Here is a 15,121-nt window from a genome sequence, read left to right on the forward strand (position 1 = left end):
CAGGTCAGGATACATTTCGTATTGGCTACGCTGAGGCTGCTATAGTTCTGGGAGATGGTATGTGTGACCCTTGGCTACAGCAATACTTGGGGGAAGCAGGAGGGCAGGCGGGAATGGAGTAGTGGACTGGTTCCCAGGGCATACCCTGCTGTCTTCATCTGACACCACAACAGCAACGCATCCTTGGCAGAGCGCGTCTCACGACCTTCCTGAGTTTCCACAACAATGTCCTGAATCTAGGGGTGCAGGAAAGAGAGGGGGAGAAATGAGATTTGCATCTGCATCTGTGCCTTCCTCTCTCCCTTGGAAGCTCCCTCCCTCTTTCTTAGACCTTCTTAGCCATCCATCTGCCTTGCCAGCACTGCAGCAACACCACAGTGTAAGGCCCTGGGTCCCCGTGGCCTGTCTCCCCACCTTAGTCAGCTATCGGGCCAAGGATGGCCTCCTCATGTCAGAAGAGACAGCTCTAACTTGATAACTAACGGGATACTGAGAACAGACAAGATGCCCCAAATCCTCCTCTGAGGAACAATGCCCTGTAAGGGACAACATGAATATTGAAAGGTATTGTGTTTTGATTAGTACATTCTTCCCAATTCTGCAGTCACTATTGTTTAATTGTACACACCCACAGAGTGAAATTGGACACCCAAGACCCCTCGGATGAGATCTTCGGTCTGTGAGTTGTGTGCTATCTTCTTCCCTGCCCTCCCTGCCTCAGGACTAGATTCTTCCTGTCCCCCAACCAGCAGGTGGAAGGCCCTGCTTTCCTTCCTTTGCACTTTCTAAACTTCCTTACAAATAATGGACCTTGAATTTCAGGGTGGGAAGAGAAAAGTTTCTGATTGAAAAACATAATCTCGATCTTCTGTATTGTTTTTGCAGCTTCTGAATCAAACGATTTTATAGAACCCAAAAGTTACACATGTTGGGGGGAAAGGGACGAAAGCAGATCTCCAGGCCAGACCTCACCCTAGCTACTAATTTCTGTCTTCTTCCTCAAAAGACTACACTGTTGACTGAACAGCTCACCCTGAACTTCAGCAATTAGTCAATGCAGAGGACGGTTACTTCTTCCTATAAACACTGCCCCACAGGACAGGTTTCTAGCCTCCCAGAATGTGCACAAACACCCACACTTCATTCACCTCCCTGGCCCAGGGAGGCTCCCTCCACTCCCTCTGCTCCCCCAGGAAACCCACCTGGAAGCGAAGGATGATGGTCCAGATGAGGCCCAGGACCAGGCGATGGTTGCCATCCACGATGTCATGGGAGCCCATGTTTTCCAGGTGCACGCGCTGTTCCTTGAGGAACTGTAGGGCCTTGTCCACATTCTCCAGGCAGTGGATGCGCATCTTCCCCTTCGTGGGCTTTGGCTGAGGGAGGGCATTGGCCTCATGGGCATGGAGGGACCTCACAATCACCCCAGGGGTGATTGCAGCCTAGACCAACTCCTGTCATCCGTGTCTACCCTCCACCCTCCTGGCCAATCTCCAACTCTCATGTTCACTCGTTGACATTTTTCAATCCCATCCTTTCTGCAAAGTTTAGATGCTCCCCTTTCCTTGAGCACCCAGAGCTCTGTAATTGGGCTGCATCAGCACTATTCCTAGGTCTCAACAAAGACTTCTGAGGGGGTAATAAATGATATTCAAAAGCACTGAGACAGCAAATAGTTAATTGAGCACTTACTATGTGCCAGGCACAGGTCTAAGAACTGTTAACTACTGGTGATAAGAATGGCTTTTTGTTTGGTGGTTGATAATGGGGGCCATCTCACCATCCAGCCTCCTCCCTCCCCACCTCCGAATGGCCCCAGCCAAAACTTAAGGGGACCACCACTGAGGAGTAACCACATCATGTGAAGGGTTCCCAGTGGTAATTCTTTCTGGTGGCCTTTCAATACAGGGTAAGAGGCAGCTGAAAAAGCAATGGGAGAATATGATACCTTTTTATTCAAACCCCGAGGATCTTCGTACCTCATCAGGTACAGGTATCATTTTATATTTAGGGGAAACAAGGAAAAGAAGGTCCTGAATGACAGACCCAAGGTTATGATGGAAGTGACTGAGCAAAACTTGAACCTTAACCTGGTTCTCACTCAGAGGCAACGTTACTGCCAGGTGGGTCACATGGAGAGGGCCTATACTACATTTCCACTTGGAAGAGTGATAGAACACACAGGAAAATATCTTCCACGCTCCTCTCTTGGTTCCAAGAAGGAGGTCATTTCTCCAGCCGGGTAACAGAATCCATTTTAGCCTGCGTGAGGAGGCTGAGGGTGGGTCCACTGCAGGCCAGTCACAGATGCCTAGGCCCCCAGTGGAGAAATCAAGAGCTCTGTATGGCTTCTGGGAGAAGCATGAAGAGATTGGAATGGCCAAGAGGCAATACATTCTGAGAAGAGGTCAGAGAACTCAGTAAGCCACATGGACATCTCACAACAGTAAGTAATGAAACTTCCCTAAAGAACAGGGTGAAACCTTGAAGGCTGTGGGAACTAGAACCACTCCCAGGCCATGTCTTTTCTAAAAGGGGGCACAGCAACACCCATGGGGTTCGGGGCAAGGGGCTTTACCAGCATCTCTCCGGAGAGCACCTCCAGCAACTTGATAAGCATCCGTCCATCCCGCAGGTCCTTGTAGAGGTCAGTGATGCGGCAGGGCACACGAGCCAGGTTTGAGTTCACCCATTTCGTGAAGGTCTTCTTCTGAACAACTTCCCGCTCATCTGAGTAGAAGAGACTTGGGTGAGGTGCCCAAAGTTGGGTGTGTCGATGTGCAATGTGACACGGGGCTGAAGCGTTTTCCCTTAATTCCAGGGTCCCCCGATCCTTGGCAGAAGAGGCTGAACTATCTATTCCACCCCCTTCCTAGGAATATTTGTGATCAGAGTGCAGTCTTTGGGTGACATGGGTCCACGTGTCATGACTGGCACAATGAAGAGATAACTTCTGCCACCACCTTCTATGCACAGTGGCTATTCACCCCTAATTCAGCCACCTGTTTCCTGTGCCTGGCAGAATGCTGTCCCATTGTACTGGCAAGCTCGGATTTCAATGCCAGGTTCACCCATCTACCCATCCAACCAACACTCCCTCTGCCTAGAATGGTCTCTCTTGCCCTTCCCCTCCCCCACCCCCTCCACCCAACTCCTATTTGTCCTGTAGGAGTCAGTGCTTCTCCAAAAAGCTTTTCCTGACCCCTTGGCTAGGTTAGGTGTCCCTGCAGGTGCCCTCACCCCTGCATATGCATTTGTTATTTAGGGCTTGCTTCACATTTATAGGAGTTGAAAGCCCATCTCTCCTGCAAGAGTGTAGGTATCTTGAGCCAGTGAAGTCTTGTCTTATTCACGTCCATATCCCTAAGGCCCAGAGCCTGGTACACAATAGGTGCTCCAGAGCTGTATTGTAGTCAACTGCATGTTTATTCAGCTCCTATTGGTGGCACGCTTGGGGTAGGCTGATAATACATAAAATTAAAACCAACTGCCTGCCCTCAAGGAGCTCCTGGTAGGTAGAGAAGAATGACGAACAGGGCAAGTGGAAAGTGTGATCCACATGAGATTAGGGGTAAGGGAGGCATGGGTTGGGGGCTATCCATTGCACTATGCCAGATCTCTCACCCCCAGAATGGCAGGCAGGAGTTCTCTATCTTCAGACCTGAGAAGCTGACATGGGATCCCCACTCTAAATCAGCATCAGCCAAACCAGGCTTCTCGCCCATGCTGTGCCAGCTCAGGAGTCCAGACCCTATTTCCAGACCTCTAAACCTGCCAGTGCAGGAAAGGAAGCATGGTCTAACTCAAAACCAGAGCTTCAGAAAACCCTGGTGCTTCTGCTGCCCTCAAGCTTAGGGCATCTCCATTCCTGCCTCTTCCTCTTCCTCCTTCCTTCCTTTCCAGGCTTTGGCCATTCTCAGTCCTCCCCTACATGTCAGGGCTTCTCCTAGAAAACTCACCTTCTTCTCTCACCAGCCAGCTAGAACAAGTGTCTGGATATTGTGACTGGGTGATCTTTCTTTTACACTCCTTTTCAAAGCTTTGGTTTGAGGTCAAATAAACCCACAATACCCAAATTCAAACATTTATCTGCTTATAAGTGAGTTTATACATGGACGGTGTTTAGAACAGCGCCTGGCATGCAGAAAGCTAGCCATAAACGTCCTCATCGCTGTTAGCCTCACTACTACTGCTGTTACAATGCGTAGGGTCCTGTGCTGGATGCTTGGGGGGGCACAAGGCAGGCTCATTCTCCCCAAAGTCCTCATGACCTGGTTGAGGAAACACGACAAAAACCCACAAGCAGTTAATTTTGCAACCACACAAGAGATAAAAGGCAGTTCATTTTAATAATACAAAAGGTGTCACAAGGTGATAATTGGATTAATTACCAGATAAATGGCACATCCAGTAAATGGTCATGGGTGAAAGAGGAAAGAGGTCATTCTAATTGGAGTAGTCAAATGGGGGGGGAGTTCATGAAGAAAACCACTTTGGATAGGCAGAGGAGGAGGGGAGGCAAGATGTTCCTAGACAGAAAGGCATGGAAAAATGGAGCTTGTTGGGGGGCTGCTGGGTAGCTACAGGTAAGCAGGAAACATGTGGAAAATAGGTTTTTAGCTGAATATGGAAAGCCCTGAATGAAAGGCTAGGTTTAGATTTAATCTTAGAGGCAAAAGATGTCACTGAAGGGATGGCAGGATCCTTTTCTGAAATACTAGTTTCTAAGGCCCTCGATGATAATTAAAAAAAACCAGTGTTTCAGCTTAAAAAGAAGAGTGTAAAATCTACACAAAGAGAAGCTGAAAAGCCCCCTGAGGCACACAAAAGATTTGAACACGTGTAGAAAGGCACATCCGATTCTTGAATAGGAAAATTCAATATCATGAAGTTGTCGGTTTATTCTAAATTAATCTATATATTGAATATTATTTTAGATATATTTAAATTATATAATTTGGGGGAAACTAGAGAAGCTATGAGAAAATTCATTGGGAAAACAAAAATAGCCAGGAAAATTCCCCGAAGAAGAGTAACAGACCTTCCCAGGTGCTTTTTCTATCAGATAGTAAAGCACAGCATAAAGGTACCATGATAAAACTGTGTGCTACTAGCATATGAATAGACACATCGATGGAACAGAAACAGTCCCAAGCACAGATAGGCATTTGATATTTGGTAAACATGGTATTTCAAATATAAAGAAAAAAGGATTATTGGATAAAGTGTGTGGACAAAACTAGATGCCATCCAGGAAAATTTAAATATATACCTCACCCTCCAGGATAATTTCATTTGGATAAAAACTGACATGTAAAAATGAAACGATAAAAATACCAAAACAAATCATGGTTGAACTTTTTTTTTTATTACGATGGTATAAGACACAAAATTCAAAAGGTATAAAAGATTGAAAGTTCAACTACATTAAAAAAAACTTCAGGCAAAATTTCTGCGCCTCCTAGTTAAAAAAAAAAAAAACTTGTGTGGGTTAGAATACTGTCAGCAAAGTCAAACAAATGTCTAAAAGATATTTGTAACTCATATCACAAAGGGCCAATTCACTTAGGATATGAGGAACATATACAAATTAATGAGGAAAAGGACCAACAATCCACTAGCAAAATGGACATACGTATGTGAACAAAAAGTTAACAAAAAAACTGTAAAAGTCTCTTAAATGTGTAGAAAATTGTCCAAGCTATTCATAGAAGTACAAATTAAAAGTATAAACATATACGCACAATTTAATAAATGGTCCTTAATTAGTATGAGCACATTAATCATAAAAGACATTTTTGAGACAACTGGGAAAATTGGAATATTAAGTGGGTATTAGATTATAGAGTTGATGCTAATTTTATTCAGCCTGTATTTTTGCCAGCACATAGCTTTAAGCTAGAGGTAAAGCTAGGTGCAATAGTGGTATTATGGGTAGGTGGGAAATGTTCTTGTCTATATTAAAATATTAGGGGTAAAATGTTGTTGACGATCTTCAATTCTAAAAATACTTCAACCCCCTAAATGGATAAGCAAATATGGCAAAAAATGAACAGTTGTTAAGTCAAGGTGTTGATTCATTATACTTTTATCTCTGCTTTTTTGTATGTTTGAAATTTTTCATACTTAAAGTCAAAAAGTGCAATGGCAGTACATCAAGACCCTTTCACTTATCTTGTGGGCACAGATCGAAAAGTCTGATAAAATAAGGTGTTTGGTTAAGGGTGTGGGGAAAGACAACACTCACATGTTGCTAGCGAAGGTATAGAGGCATTTTTGGCAAGACTGGTCAGAAATACATACGCACATATTTTGGACCCAGTAATTCTACTTCTAGGAATATGTCCTACAGATAAACTTATATATTTGGGAAATAATCTATTTATAAAGTTATTCACTGCATTTTTAAAAACAGACAAAGATTGGGGGTAATGAAAATGTTCACCAATAGGGGACTGGTTAAATTAAAATCGTATGCCCATACAATGGAACACTTAATTGCTGTAAAAAAAAAATGAAGTTGTTTATATATTAATATAAAACAATCTTCAATATATCTTGGATGGGGGAAAAAGCATGTTATAGAACAATGTATAGTAAAAAAAAAAAAAGCTGGGAAAAATTATATAGACTATTTGGTAATAGATGCATAAAATATTCCTGGAAAGTTACATGAGAAACTGATAACACTGGTTATAGGAAAAGAACTGGGTATCTGGGGAGACTGAGGTGGGAATAATACTCATTTATGCATCTTTTGAATGTTACCCCCTTGATGTACATATTATTTATTCAATATATAAATACATTTTTCCTTTTCTAAAGAAAATATAAAGCTGTTTTTTTCTCCTCCTCTCTCTAAGATAGCCCAGTTCCCTTGGGTGTCCTACCATAGGACTTTTCACCAAACAAAAATCACAAGCATGGTTAACCACCTGAGCCACAAGAGAGGTGGAAGGGAGAGAGGGAGAAGGTTTACGAGGTGAGGAACACTCCCTACACCCCCTGAGAACAGAGCCCAGGAGGGAGACTTTCCCTCTGCCTCCTTGACCACCACGGAGCTACTCTCCAAGGTCTTGCCCTCTGACTATTCCCTATGGTTGTTTCAAAGCACACATCTCTCCCCTTGGGGTCAAGGCTCTTCCTTCTCCTGTGTTGTACCTTCTCTAGGCTTCCTTGGCTCTTCCTTCAACTTCCCTCCTCCCTTGGCCACAGCACACTTGCCACTGGCCCCACCTACTCCGTACTTGCTTCACTTCCTGACATCATGGGCATCTGGCAAGTTTGTTATCAGAGGTCCCAGGTGGGGATGTTTTAAAAATAAAAGCTTATTATACATTGGCTGTTCTTAAGTCAAATGGTAAGGCTGAAATATCTTATCTACCTTAATCACCCAGGTCTAGGCCCATCTCATTCCTGCCATAGCTTCCTATAAAATTCCTTGAGTCTTCATCTCTCTCTGTCTTTTGTCTGTTAAATATCTGCTCTCAAGAATAGAGAATAACAACCTAAATATTCAAAACAGAGGATTATATGATCATTTTGGTACATTTATAAAGATATTAATAAGGTTGTACAAAGGATACTAGAATACGTTTTAGGGGAAAGTTCAGATTATAAAATTAAATGCATAATGTGAGCCCAGTTTTGTAATTTTTAATATCCATTTAAAAATGAAAGCTTCAGCTGGATGTTGTTATAGCTGAGCGGTAAGACTGTGGGTGACTTTTCTTTTTCCTTATCTATAGCTTCTAAAATTGCTGCAATGAACATGTATTCCTTTCATAACAAGAAACAACAGATGTCATGAAGAAAAGTAGGATATAAAGCTCATAAACCCTGAGGAATAAATGACTGATGAAAAGTTACAAAGGTTTTGTTTTAGTTTTTGTTTTTTTTGAGGAAGCCTGCATTTTTACCAGCACCCAGCCCTAAGGTATGAGTAAAGCTGGGTGATCAGAAAGACAAGAGGGAGAAGAGGCACCATGGGAGGCCCGTAGACCACTAGCCTGGGCCTGAAACCAATCACTTAACCTTGAGCTCTTTGTAGGTTTACAGCTTCAGACTTCTCTCCTTCTCATGCCAGGAAACCAAGAGCTTCCAGAACCTGAGTAAGTGATACTTGAACTCCCATGAACTTGTGACAAACCTTGAAGATATAGATGGCAATCCTATAAAGCCTAGCATAGGGGCAGACCTTCAGGGACACATCATAAACGATGTTGGTGGCACAAATTCTATCCTGCAGTTTAGTCTGGACAGGAACTTATCTTTTAACCAACCCACTTTCTTCACACTAGTATTGTGAACGGCTAGAACAGGATCTAAAATCTAGCTAGGGTTGATTCTAAAAGAGAACTCTAGGATGCTTACTGTATACCGGCAAAGGCAAGAATAAAGCACATAAGACTGACTTTAAAAGTGAGCAAAGTTGAACACTAAGATGCTGGTCAACTAGCCTGGGGTACGTTAATACAAAGGAAGACTATATGGCCATGAAAATGACGATCTGCCTGTTTACGCACATGAAAAGATACCCACAGTATACTGCTTCGTGAGAAAAGTTCTAAGATTATAATATTGTAGATAATGTTTTAATATCCACACATTTATACATTTATACATAGTTATGTATCCACACATTTATACATAGTTATGTAGGCATTAAAATATCTGTATGGGTCACTAACAATTTGTCCCTAGTTTTCTCTTTCTTATCTATTTTTCTAATCTTTACTACGTATTTTTGGGCAATAAAAATGTTTAAAGATATAAAAGTATGCATCCTATTGTTTTTAAAATAGGGTCTTTACATACAGTAGGAAAAGAAAGAAAGTTATTATAGACCAGTTTAGATTTTTAAAAAATGTTTTTGAAGAAGGCTAGTTTGGATGTGAGTTTTGAAGATGATCATGGTTTTAGAATGGCAAGGAAGGAGGGGGGGGGTCTTGTTCAAAGCCCTCAAGGTGGACACTGGCAAGTGTGTGTGTGTATGTGTGCACGCGCATGCACACGCAGATACAGATGTGCACATCTAGGGGGTGAGGGTGAGAAGCAGTGAACTGACCCAGAGCAAAGAAGTTGAAGGACAGTCTAGGGAATTTGAGCCTTATACTCCAGGTATAAGGTTCTTAAGTAAAGCAACACCTCACTAAAAGTTTCTTGGTGGACAGTGCTTCTAAGTGCCCTGTGTAAGTGGGATTGGGTGAGGAGAGACCAGGACGCCAGCCTGGAGGCAGCTGCAGAAGTCTCTGCTCAAGGTGTCAAGGCCCCAACTGACACTTGATCTGTGGAAACGAAATGGCCAGAGCCGGGCCGGACAAGGGTAGAACAAGGGTCAGCTGGCCCCCAGGAGGTGATCGTATCCAGAGGCTGTAAGACAGAAGTGAAAAGGAATTCAGGGTTTTGATTAAACGGGCTCAAGGGGGGCGCCTGAGTGGCACAGCGGTTAAGCGTCTGCCTTCGGCTCAGGGCGTGATCCTGGCGTTATGGGATTGAGCCCCACATCAGGCTCTTCCACTATGAGCCTGCTTCTTCCTCTCCCACTCCCCCTGCTTGTGTGCCCTCTCTCACTGGCTGTCTCTATCTCTGTCAAATAAATAAATAAAATCTTTAAAAAAAAAATAAAGGGGCTCAAGAGGCTGCTGGGGGAAGGAAAATGGGAAGGGGTGTCCTGGGTGGGATGCAAAGGAGGCAATAACGCAGGTCTGAAGGATATTCAAGAAAGCCCACGTGCGGTAGTCCTTATGGCACCGGGATGATTTTAAGTCCCTGGGATTCTGTCCTGGCGCTTCCTGCTGGGCATTCTCCCGCATCTATGAAGGGGTGTGGGGATAGCTCTTCCCTGCTTACGTCAGAGTGGGCGGGGGTCAGTGAGATCATCTGGATAAAGAGCACCAAGCACTACCATGCATTCAGGTGGGGGCTGCAAGGAGAGATGACACTCACTGAGAACACGAGGCCACAGTCGAGATGGTCCAGGATTCGGTTTCAGCCTAGCCTTTATTGCATCAAGAGAATTTCTGGAGAATCTACTGATTTGCTAAAAAGGATCAATTATTCCCTTTCCCTAAGCCAGGAACCAAAGCTCCAGGGTTCAGGGTGGAGGCATATGGTCAGCGCTACCCTAACAGGTGGCTTTTTCCCGGGCTGCCAGAGCTGGAAAGGCCTTGTGCATTGTCTGGCTCAAGCCCCTTGTTTACAGGTGAGGAAACTTGTTTTATGGGTGAGGAGCAGAAAAGTGACTTGGCCAAGGTTACCTAGCTCGGGAAAGCCCATGATAGAAGCAAGAGGCCAAAAGAATGAGGATGGCTCACCACTCCCTGTTGATGGCCCCCAAGCTGGCTTATGCTGTCATCTTCTCCTCCCAGACTTGCACAGCCTCCCCATAACCTGTTCCCCCCACTGAGATCAGAGTGATATTCAAAAACCCAAATGTAACCATGCCACTTCCCTGCAAGAGCCTTTTGGTGGGTATGGAAGTGGCTCCACCCTTCTGGCCCTCTACTGAAGGCCACAGCTCCTATCCTGGGAGCCTACAGCTCTCCCTGCTATACACTCCCACCCTTTGACCCTTCGACCCTGCCACTCCTTTGCAAACAGTCTCCTCATTAAACCCCTCAGCCACACTTTTTGATTTCCTGCTGCTTCCTGCCAGGACCCTGAAGATACTCACGGTCTACAAGGCCCCCTGTGATATACACTCCGACAAGCCCCCCTCCTCCTTGGATGAGTTACAAGCTGTAGGTTATGTCAGAAACTCGTAGTTCACAGTAAATCTTTATGGAATTCATCATAATTTGTCGTCATGTACATACGTCTGTATGTACAGAGACACATGTGTGATTATTTGATCCACTTCCTTCTCACTGGACTGTAAAATAAGATCGCCTATGGATCCGGTTTCCAGAGTCTGAAGGCCAAAGGGTTTGGAGGCAAAATGCTCCCAGAGACTCAGCTGCTACCAGCTTCCTTGTCATTCTCTCTCAGTGACACGATAAAAAAGGAAAGTGAACAATTGCTACAGATGCTTGGAAACAACACTCCTGGCGCCTCTTCAGCCCAGCAGTATGCAGGGGGCGCCCAGTTGGAGAAGGGGGAAATGGATGCCAGCTGCTCTGGGAACCATAAGCACAGTCAAAGTCTGGTGTCATAGCCTGCCCTTGGGAACAAAGCTGACAGCCCACAGGAATGTCCCAAAGATGGAGGAGGCTATTACCATGGCTCACTCAGACTGCACGGCATGGGGAGGGAAGAGTCTTATTATTAACCTCGGTGTATTAATATTTGAAAAGCATCTTCACAATGATAGATAGCAGTCACCCAGAAATGGGGACAGCCTTGGTTCTGCAAAGCATTCTCAGAGAGCAAGAACAGCTTTTCTTGAGGTGGGGGGGAGGCCAGTGGGAGAAGGTGTTACATCCTGGGCAGAGGAGACTGCCCTGACCCGCACAGCACGGGCGGGGGGGGGGGGGNGGGGGGCATGCTGGCCTTTCATTGTTTGTCTGCACAGGTCACCAGCAGGTTTATCTGAGCAGTGGCGTCTCAGGGAAGGAGGGGAAACTCACAACGGCTGACCTCCCAGAAAAAGCTGCTGAGCCAATTATTTTTTCTTCTGATAGTATACTAAAATGATTGCTGATGATTATACATATTTCTATGAATAGTATATTTTCCCAAAATATAGTCTCTCCATAGAACTCCAACTCATGTTTTGAAATCTGAGAAGAAAACATTTTAAAAACCCCTCATTAATGACACCAATCTTTGTTCTCACAGGTAGCTTAAGAGAGACATTCAGACCATTAACACCTGATGCCTTGGTCTCCAGCAGCTGCATGTGAACTTGTCAATGTAATAGGCTGCCAAGAAGCTGCTGAATCCCGCACCTGTGCCCCACCCCCCTCCACACGCACTGTGGTGAAATCCAGCTCTCTGAAAGAAATCATTTACCCTCTGGACACAAAGCCCTTCTCAGGCAACTGGGGCACCCCTGGGGCACCTGGGATCAGTGTCATCCTGCTGCAGGTGGGGAAAGAGGCCCAGGGAAAGGCCAAGCATCACCTTTTGCTACCAAAGTCAGGAAGGAGCCCATACCACCCTCTCTCTCTGGAGTTTCCAGGGAGTCAATGTCGGTGGGCAGGGAGTAGCAGGGTCTGAGGGCCAGTGTCCTAAGGCTCTGATGGAATATCTGCCAGTCACAGAACTTAACCTTGGGGCCTGAGGAAAGTGGGTCTGGAAGATGTTCAAGGTTCAAAGTAGCAGCAACTCTGTGCTTCAGAGAGCAGGGACACAGCCCGCTGTGCACCTGCTGCCCTGTTGTGTTCTCTGGATTGTCCTCAACCAACCTCACCATGCAACCTCATCTCCTGTCTAGTAAGAAGGCTACAAAGACAGAATGCAGAGGAAAGGCATCTCTAGTTTGAAACATCACTTGAATTCTAATTTAAAGGCAAAACCAAAGTGGCTACACCAATTTGTGCCCTTTGTTTGAAAAGGATGGCTCTGTGTTCAATGGACCACAGAGGAGGACGAAAGACATGTTGGGCCCTCTCCTTCTCACAGATCTTCACAAGAGGCCCTGGACTGCTCTCTGCACTGCAACCTTCTAGATGCCTCTGTGCTGAGGAGCTGGAAATCCTGCAGTGGGTGGCACCTGGGATGGCTAGATGCCAATCTGAGTGTGTAGGCAAGGCAGGGGGAGGCTAATACACAAGGTTTCTCTTTTGGGGGGCATCTTTCTGTTGCATTTCTCCTCTCCCACTGGGCCACATCTGTCCTGAGGCAGTGTCCTCACCCGAATCAGTGTGAGGGGGCAGGCAGGCAGGCAGGCAGAGGCCTCGTCTGCGAGGAGAGAGCATAGAGGACGGGCTTTTCTGGCTGGTAAATTCCCTGCAGCCTGCAGTGCCTCATCCCTCATCCAGACAGCCATGAATGTTTACCGAATGGCTCCCAGTACGAAAAGGGGGAAGGACAGGCAATGGGGTGTGAGTGAAAATGAGGGTGGCTCTAGGAGACACTGGAAGCCTTTCTACTGAGACATGAAGACTGAAACCTCTTGGGGGGGGGATAGAACTTGAACTTTTCAATAGCTCCCCTTCCCCTAATCTTTCAAAAAGTAGGAAGGTGCTAGAGGCACTCATCAAAGCAGAGAACAGCCCCTGTTCAGGAAGAAGCCTTAGGGCTACGCAGCACTTAGCCTCATGAGGTGCTGCCAGCTCTAAGATGCTGATGCTGAGTTCGAACTTCTGCCCAGGGACTACTGGACCCCCACCGCTCCCCTGGGCACTGCTGAGGTCAAATCCATCCCCTTACATCTGCAGCATTTTCTTGCCCACCTCCCCCTTCATCTCCGTCAGGCTGATCCACAATGCCAAATCCAGTGATTCATTTGGACGGAGGTCAGTATTTGTATATCGATGTGGCAGTTTCTACACGGAATAACCAGATGGCTTGTTTATTTCAGTTCAGGGAGGAAGAGCTGGGAATGGTCTGAAAGGCAGAATAGGGAGTATTTCTTTTGGAACTGAGAGGAAGTTGACTTAAGAGGCAGAAAAAAATGGGAGTCCAGTTAACCAACACAAGTCTTCTAACCACAGGTCACTAAGTGGAGAAGCACCCAGACCAGCTGGCACACGAGGAAGAGCATCTAACAAGCCTCATCGTCCTTTGGTTTCTTGGGCCTTCTGGGTCACCCAGCTGATGGCAGAGACGTGGCCAGGATCCTGGCTGGGCAGCCTTGAAGAGAAAGATCTACGAAACATGGGGCCTCATCCCTATGGGCACTGGGTCTCTGGGGACTGAGCCAAGACCTCCAACCACAAGCATTAGCTGAATTTTCCTGGTCCTTGGCTCCTTTTTCCAACCCAGACCTTCTAAGACAAAGGAGGGTGGGGTTAAGAAGGAAGAAACTGGATTAGGAACAGGCTGAGATAACCGGGACAATGACTGAGCTAATGATCCTGAATGTCTGAAGTTAAGGGAAAGGACAGAAAGATATTATTAAGATTTCCTGTAAATACTAACATTCACCTAGTATTTTATTACTAATAAAAAACTTTCATAAACTTTATCTTATTTGACCTTCACAATACCCTTGGGAAAGTACCACCATGTGCATTTTATAAAACAGGAAATTGATTCAACCATGCTTCATGACAGTAGCATTAGAGGTGGAACCTGGGTCTTTTGACATTTTTCTCCTCACCTCAGGATCTTCAGTTTTGGAAAGAAAAGGTCAGACCAATCTCTCCAACCTTGCCACATACACCTACGTGGCAGATGACCGATATCTTGCTAGAATGCCTTCCTTGCTGTAATGCTCTCACGTGTGGGGGAGTGGCTGAAATGAGAGGAACCAGAGGCACTTCCACTTCCTCAGCCTCTGTGGAAATACTGGCCCCTGCCGAGGCTGCCAAGGCAGCTCCAAAGATAATACTGAAGAGAAAAAGGTCAAGAAGTTAAAACTGGTGAAGCCTGGCAGCCCCTTTCTCTGCTCTGCCTACCCACCAGAGAACAGGTCCATCGGACCTCTCTACTTTGGACCTTCCCAAAGCTTTGGCTTCTCCCACAGGTCACTCAGAGTGGACTCTCAGGAAAGTCAGTAGGCTGCTTCGGTTTGTTTTTCAAAATCTTGAATGGACCCCAAACTTCCATGGTTACCTGTCGGCCAGATGTTCTATATCATTAAGGTCCAGGCATGCAGCTCTACACTCCGTGGTCCCCTGCCCCAGGGTGGGGGGCGGCATAGAGATTCCCAGTAGATGAGCTGCAACCTCTTGGTGAGACACCGGCAAGGCAGGCGGAGGCTCTTTCCCCATCAACCTGATCAACTTACTTCCACCAGTTTCCCAACCTGCTCATCAGACATGGTGGCTACCATTCACGCAGTCCAGCCAGACAGAGCTGTGTCCCACCTGTGTGTCACCCTTTGCTTCTGAGGCCCTTCTCCACACACGAGTCCCTGATCTCCCTGCGCTCCCTCCTTTGCTCTCTCGTTGCCATTTAATTATGTGGCTTTCCTATGGTTCTTCTCTAATCCTACTTGTGCTAATTAATTATGAACATTGTTCATTTTCCCTAATAGATCATAAACTCCTTAGAGACAGATACTATTTTGAAT

The 15,121-nt window shown here is 45.7% G+C and overlaps 1 protein-coding gene across 5 annotated transcripts in view; it reads right to left on the bottom strand.

The window, feature by feature from the left end:
• SPTB (spectrin beta, erythrocytic) overlaps positions 1–15,121 on the bottom strand; it is a 123,057-nt gene that overhangs the window by 51,027 nt on the left and 56,909 nt on the right. For all 5 annotated transcript variants that reach the window (XM_034642336.1, XM_034642333.1, XM_034642332.1 and 2 more), the window contains 3 exons: positions 2,579–2,730; positions 1,203–1,376; positions 145–236 (listed from right to left, as the gene is read on the bottom strand). In XM_034642336.1, the coding sequence (XP_034498227.1) occupies positions 145–236; positions 1,203–1,376; positions 2,579–2,730 (418 nt within the window). The remainder of the gene's footprint in view (positions 1–144; positions 237–1,202; positions 1,377–2,578; positions 2,731–15,121) is intronic.

This window comes from Ailuropoda melanoleuca, chromosome 14 (assembly GCF_002007445.2).
Source record: "Ailuropoda melanoleuca isolate Jingjing chromosome 14, ASM200744v2, whole genome shotgun sequence".
Classification (NCBI taxonomy): domain Eukaryota; kingdom Metazoa; phylum Chordata; class Mammalia; order Carnivora; family Ursidae; genus Ailuropoda; species Ailuropoda melanoleuca.